At 41.5% G+C, this 7,144-nt stretch overlaps 1 protein-coding gene across 1 annotated transcript; it reads left to right on the top strand.

Moving 5' to 3' along the window:
- The first annotated feature begins 3,578 nt into the window (after positions 1–3,578).
- On the top strand, positions 3,579–6,196 carry LOC104430810 (caffeic acid 3-O-methyltransferase). Its single transcript, XM_010043538.3, has 4 exons — positions 3,579–4,070; positions 4,472–4,782; positions 4,936–5,000; positions 5,723–6,196. Exons 1-4 carry the CDS (start codon positions 3,673–3,675, stop codon positions 6,020–6,022), a joined length of 1,074 nt encoding a protein of 357 aa, XP_010041840.1. The 5' UTR covers positions 3,579–3,672; the 3' UTR covers positions 6,023–6,196.
- The last annotated feature ends 948 nt before the right edge of the window (positions 6,197–7,144 follow it).

The raw sequence follows: 7,144 nt of genomic DNA, 5'->3' as shown, positions 1-7,144 counted from the left end.
TTCGAGACACTTGAACATTGAACCTCCACGACTCTTTGTGTTCGACCATGCGACAAAATGGTGGTGGGTTTGAAAATGCTTGACAAAAATGCGTCCGAAAGAGCTTGATAAGGCAATGAAGAAGTTCAAAGTGAAAACTCCAGTTAAATTTCATCCAGTCTCTTCTACGTCGAAAGGAAAGGGAAGGAGCCCATGGGTGCTCCATCCAAAAAGAAAAGAGCTCTAATCTTAGAGGATGAAGATGAAGAGGATGAACTCACTATCTCTGCCTTGGCATTGAAAAGACTCAGTCGTTCTGTATCCGAATCAACGTAACAACAGGAGAAAGGAAAAGAAGCAGAGGAAAAGGAACAGAGAGAAGCAGAGGAGAACGAAGAGAAAGAAAAAGAAGTTGAAGAAGAAGAAGAAGCAGTCAAAGAAAAGTCTGCAGATGAAGCTGGAGAGAAAGGCAATCAAGATTCTGCTGAGCATGACCATCACTCTTCCCAAATTGAGGCCTTAGAAACAGGGGGAGATGACGAGCAAGGAAGGACTACACCATATCCTGTTCACAGTGAAGGTGTGAGTCGCTCGCAAGCAAATCCCGAAGATATTCAGGCTTCTCAAATGCCTGAGGAAGGACATGACACCTCAACGCCAAATTTGCGCGATTACACCGAAGTTCCATCGTCTGCCTTTACTCCATCTGATAGAGCAAATGCCAGCACGCGACGGACAATACCGCAGATTTTCGTCGTATCCTTGATCTTCTTAAAATGCAGGGTCAAATATATGCTTTGACCGTGAATTTCAAGTCCTGAAGAATGCTGGACAAGCGTCTTCATTACCTGTCGGATCAAATGCAAGACCTCGCTCATCAAATTCAAGCTAATGCCAAAGAAGTAGAGGTGACACGTCTACGGGAAGACTTGAAGAGGCTGGAAGGCGTCGTACGCCGATGGGAGATTTCCGGCTTGTGCGCATTCCCAAGCGAGACTTGACTCTTTCTCACCTTTTAATGATGACAAAAAGGGGGAGAATTGCCAGCTTTGAACCGAACCGAACTTTGACTTTGAATCTGTTTTTAATTTTAGTTTGTTTGGATACTTATTTTGAGTATGACTTAGGTGTGGTGGACTTGGTGAATTTGACCGACTTGAGTGTGTGGATTTGAAATTGACTGACTTGAGTGTGTGGATTTGAAATTGACTGTTGCATTTATATCAAGTGTTATTGTATGGCTTTACTCATGAAAGACTAACCTATTTTCTGTGAATGCAGAAGTTGAGTTATTAATCTTTATGAGATATCCATATTGCTTGAGTAATGTTTTTGCAGGTCAAAGTTGTTCAAATCTATAGGAAAGTTTTGTCACCATAAAAAATGGGGAGATTGTTGGAGAAATCTCTCTAGAGTGTTTTGAAGTTGACAAAACGTTTCTATCAGTCTAGTATGGAAGCTGTGCAGACCCTTGTACTTAGAGTCTGAAGACTTTCAGATCACCAGACTCAGCACACAAGACTCAAGACCATTCTCATTGACAGTTTCTAATCTAGCGACGAAGGCGATCCAGAGCTAAAGTGTTTGGTTAAGGATTTGGTCTTATCGACTGGAGAAGATCTATTGGCTGGATTTGATATAACGGATTATTTATTCGAAATCAAGATCGTTTGAAGATCCGATGATTGACGAAATATTCTTGGAATGTTCTATTCTTGGAAACCAAGATCCTGATTGTATGGGCGAACATGATTGATGGGCTATCGACATGTTCCTTTAATAGCTCGAATGACCTTCTTAATTAATTCTGTCCAACGGGAAGATTGGAAGAATTCCTTTGGTAAGTGCCAACGGGTATGATGGCATAAAGGAGTATAAAAGAAGACGTTCCAGTTGTTCTAGTGTGTGCTCGATAGAGAAATTCCAGTCCGAAGCCCCTTGATTATTAGTCGATTCATATTGAGCGAAACGTACACGCAAAGAGAGTCTATACTTAGTGATACCTTGAGGGAGTGTGGTAGATCTTCTACACCAAGAAATCAAGGAAGAACAGTATTGTAATATCTCTTTGTTCATAGTGGAATCCAGCCCGGTGGGCTGTTAGTGCGAAGAGTGGACGTAGGCTTGAAATAAGCCGAACAACTATAAACCTTGTGTTCAATTTTCTCTTCCCTACTCTCGTCTTACTTTGATCGTTGTTTGTTTATTGACGAGGAAAAATTGTCTCATATCTATCAACTATCTAGTATTGTGCGATTATCATAAGAAATTACTCTTTATACCTATTAATCCCCCCTCTAGGTACTTATACTAGCCATATCAAAATGAAGGGCGAGCGAGATAGAATGGGAGAGAAGACAGCAGCGGTCACCCAAGCGGTGGTGACCTTGTCGGCCATCATCGTCTCCCCACCAGCAATGGGCGGCGGCCATTGGTAGGAGGGCTCCCCTCCTGCCTATATTTTTCCCTTTTTATTTTTTTTTTTAAATTTTTATTTAAAAAAATATTAATGTAATTCAATTTAAATTCAAATTGTGTTTTGACAAAAATATCCCTCGTTGGGTCGGAATATTTTGCCAATCAAGCGAGCTTATAAGGCCATACCCTTATTTAAAACAATCATGATTAGTCCATGCCCTTCTTTGGGATTAACATTGTCACTTTAAACCTTTAGTTGAAACAATGTCAACTTCATGCTCTTATTTGAGAAAGTTGGAGCACTTTATGTTATTATTTGAAATTTTCCTTTTTTATTTTGTGAGGACTCTGCAAAGAATGTTGAATTCAATGAACTTGTGTCAAGGAAATACAATGCACGTCAGCCTTTTCTCAATATCCAACATGGATTCTAAAGTATATGTGTCAGCTCAACATCACTCGTATTTATTCTCTAAATCTTCGGGTGCATCTTGTTTTATTGAAAACTTCATCATCAAGAATAATATTTTCCATGAAAATCATTTTTCATTTGTTTAATGATTTAGGGAAAACGGTTTCCTTCTTATTAGGATATAAAGTCGTTTTCACAAATCTAAACTTGTTGACAGCCTATTAAAAACATTTCTTGTAAATCGATCATTTATTAGTCGTTCAAAAATCGAAAACAATTTTTCATAAAAACATTATTTCTTCAAAGAATCGAACCCTTCTTTTCCACACCAGCTCCTACTGCATCCATTCAAAACACTGATCCATGTGAAGAGCCCCTGTCAGCCACCCTCGTAATCGAGAAAATATTGGGTGGTACAGGACCACTACGTCAGCGTGGTCCCAAACCACTCACGCGGCGCCACGTGTGAGGAGAGGGAGACAGAGAAGAGAAAGAGGAGAGAGAGCCTCAGAGAGATGGGACAGGGGCAGGTCCTTTGGTTCCCTCCCCTTACACGTGGCGCCGCGTGAGTGGTCCGGGACCCCACTGTCGTGCGGTCCCGGACCACCCAATATTTTCTCCCTCGTAATCTGTCCTAAGAGATCTACCCTGAATACCGAATCGGTTAGTGGTTGAGATTTGTTGAGACATTCGAGCTGGACACGGAAGATTCCTCTCCTCTGCCATTAACCTCCCAAGACTCATGAAGAACCCTATATAAAGGGCTGCTCCTCATGTTTACCAACCCATCCACCAACCAACTCTTCAATCCCTCATTTCTCAAACTCCACCTTTGATCTCTCAGCAACAGTGCAGAAGCCAACATGGATACTAGCGAGACCCAATCGATCACGACGCCTGCTGAGGATGAGGAGCTCGTGGCTGCCTTCGAGACGTGCATCCTCACGGCCGTCCCCATGGTGTTGAGGTCTGCCGTCGAGCTTGGGATCATTGACTTGCTAGCCCGGGAAGGCGGGGCCTCCGCCCAGCTCTCGCCGTCCCAGATCGCAGCCCACCTCGGGATCGCCAACCCGGACGCCCCACGCACCATCAACCGCATGCTTCGTCTCCTGGCGAGCTTCTCCTACTTGTCGTGCACTCTTCATGGCGATCAGAGTCTGTATGGCCTCGGGCCAAAGAGCAAGTACTTTGTAAGCAGTGAAGCCGGTTCTTTCGCGCCATTGCTGCGATTCCTCCAACATAAGACCCTCATCAACAGCTGGTTTGTGTTCATTCTTTCTTTCCGTCGAAGTTTTCAACTTGCTATAACTAAGCACGTATCACAAATTAAAAAACCACACTGATTACGTAACTCGAAGTTTTCTTCACTTCTTCATGATGAACTAAACGTGTTGAATTATCTACGAGAAAAGAGGACGGCAAGAGATACTTGCTGATTGCTGCATGAGCCTAAAATGCTTTGTTGGTGAAAGAGATGGCACAAAAAGATCATCAATCATGAATCATTTGGCGCCATAAGCGTCACAACCATGCTTCTTCATCTCGGTTCGCTTATCAGACAGTAGCTGCACCTCGACCATACTCATTTACAGCCCACACAATCTATCCTTTCAAAACAACCTCGCTTGCCAACTACAAATTTACACTTATATCATTGTGCAGGTATGGGTTGCAGGAAGCAGTTAAAAATGGAGGAGGCCTCTTCGAGAATGCAAACGGGACAAATATCTTCGAATACGCCGGGAAGGACCCGGCGCTCAATACGGTCTTCAACAACGGGATGGAATCCCCGACCCCGCTTTACATGAACAAGATCCTCGAGTCGTACCGTGGGTTTGAGGGCGCAAAGACGATTGCCGACCTAGGTGGCGGCGTCGGCCAGAACCTTCGGCTCATATTGGACAAGTTCCCAAATCTCAGGGGCATACTCTATGATCTGCCTCATGTGATCAAAGATGCACCTGCCCATCCTCGTAAAATCACTCTCTACACACATTTTTATTTTCGACTAAAGAGTGAATAAAATACTGATATTTGATGCTCTCCTTAAAAAAAGCATGCATATATGTATGTATGTATGTATGTATGTATGTATGTATGTATAATGCAATTTTTTTCTTGAACAGGTATGGAGCGTGTCGGAGGAGACCTGTTAAAGTCTGTTCCGAAAGCAGATATACTCTTCATGAAGGTTATCTTCAAATCTTCCCACCCTTGAAGTTTACTCATCCTATCTTTTAGCGTAGCCCTTCGGGAAATGATTGAGAAGATATCAAGGTCATATTTTCTTCATGCAAGTTTAGTGAAATTTCATGATCACAACTTAAATGTTAGAGAAATCTCACCTGCACGTTTTAGTATCTTGCTTAGGGTTTGGGTGATTTGATTGGGTTTTGGGGATTTTAGGTGGGCGCGAGAATTTTAGGATTTGGATATGAACAATTTTTAAAGGGGTAAGTGCATTGGACAGTGTAAAGTTATCTTCAAAGGTAAAATTTCATTTTGATATTTTGAAAAATATCATTTTTCAAAGGAACATTTTTGCAATGAGGAGACATAGCGATTATTGATGTGACAATGTAAAGTTATCTTCAAAGGTAAAATTCATGCACTGATTGGATATTTTGAAAAATAGAAGTACGTGGATGCTCATTAGATGAAAAGTTTTATATGTTTTTGTTTTTTGTTTCTCTTTAAATGCCCCTAATACACAAACTCAGATTTCTTGTCAGGATCGGACCGTGATGATTATGTCATCGTTTACAATGCATTTATCTATTTCGTCTTGTGAGGTCAATAGTGCATTTTGACTGCGTTTGGTTCAGTATTTGTAATGGGCTTTGAGTTCAATGTAAATGCTGAAAGCCCAAAGCTACTCTATGTTTAGGCTGTTATATTTTTGTTCTTGCGCAGTGGCTTTTCCATGGTCTACGAGACGATTTCTGCAAAATGCTACTCCAGAACTGTTACGAGGCGCTGCCACCAAATGGCAAGGTGGTCATCGTGGACCCGATCCTTCCCGAATACCCCGAGACAGACATAGTGTCGAGGAACTCGTTCACCTCCGACATGATCATGCTATACACGAGCCCTGGAGAAGACCGGACGAGGAAAGAGCTGGAGGTGCTCGCACTTTCGGCCGGATTTGACAAGCCAAGGATCGCGTGTCGAGCTTACAACATGTGGGTGATGGAGTTGCACAAAAAGAAGTGATCTCTCTCGAGTCGCTCATGGCGGTCGTTCCCTAATTCTAGGATTTCTCTCGTGTGGAAAAGGGAAAGAATTAAAAAGGAGTGACCCGTAAAATAAAAGCCATCTTCTCATGAAGAAGAATGTAGCACCATCCTTCAGATTCAATAAAAGAGAGAGTGATGGTTCATGTCTCCACGAGGCGGTTCTTCATTTCCTTCTCATTTTCATCCATTGATTGGGGCATCATAACACGATACAACGACGAGAAAAGACTACAAGCGAAATTTGAACAGCAAATGATGCATCAGCGAATACATTAAAGGCTCAAATTGTCGAAAACATAGTCAAAGACAGACAGAGAAACTACTTCCATTAAGATCTTGAAGGAAACCTAGGAAGAGAATACTCACTACCGGTGTTGCGTAGTTCCAAAGATTGCATAATTTACTCGTTCAATCTAAGATAGAGAAAATAGAGTTTCTATGCTTTGACAAGGATGGAGAATGGAAGAGCAAATGATCTTTGAATTAATTTTTTTTTTTTTGAATTGGATTATTTAACATCCGAAATTGTCTATCGAGATATGGTCAAGCTGGTGAGTCGTGTAACGAAGCTTGGGGAAAGAATAATCGAGCACGGGTTGAAGCTTGGGGAAAGAAAAATAGAGCATGGGTTAAGGTAGACCAGTTAAATGGGTGGGTCGCGTCGGATTTGGGTCGGGTCATAAATGGTCCGACCCAAATTGACCCATTTATTGTAATGCAAATTTTTTGATCCATACCCGACCCATTTAATGAAACCTAAAAAAAAATTATATATATATATATATATACATTGCTAACATGGTTTTATACAACATAAATTTAATGGAAATTTTTTATTATTTATTATTTTTTAAAATTAAAATTTTAATTATTTTAATTATTTTTATTTTTTAAGAATATAATTTTTAATTTTCTTTTTCTTTTTCACTTTTCTCTTTTCTCCTTTCTTTTTCTTCTTCCTCTTCTTTGGCTGGCCGCTGGTCATAACTAGGGGTGAGCGTGGTTCCGGGTAGAACCAGGAACCGGAACCGAACTTGGAGGAGGGTCCTGTTCGGTTCCCGGTTCTAAGGAGGCCGGTTCCGGTTCCCGGTTCCTTTTT

This window comes from Eucalyptus grandis, chromosome 2 (assembly GCF_016545825.1).
Source record: "Eucalyptus grandis isolate ANBG69807.140 chromosome 2, ASM1654582v1, whole genome shotgun sequence".
NCBI classification, from domain to species: Eukaryota; Viridiplantae; Streptophyta; class Magnoliopsida; order Myrtales; family Myrtaceae; genus Eucalyptus; species Eucalyptus grandis.
Note: the sequence above shows the minus strand (reverse complement) of the source record. Positions and strands in the feature narration are given on the sequence as shown.

What these genes read in the sequence shown, in the direction of transcription:
- LOC104430810 (XM_010043538.3), top strand. Translation starts at nt 3,673, where the DNA reads ATGGATACTAGCGAGACCCAATCGATCACGACGCCTGCTGAGGATGAG. An exon ending in AAGACCCTCATCAACAGCTG is followed by an intron (nt 4,071 to 4,471) that starts GTTTGTGTTCAT and finishes ATCATTGTGCAG; the next exon opens with GTATGGGTTGCAGGAAGCAG. An exon ending in CAGATATACTCTTCATGAAG is followed by an intron (nt 5,001 to 5,722) that starts GTTATCTTCAAA and finishes GTTCTTGCGCAG; the next exon opens with TGGCTTTTCCATGGTCTACG.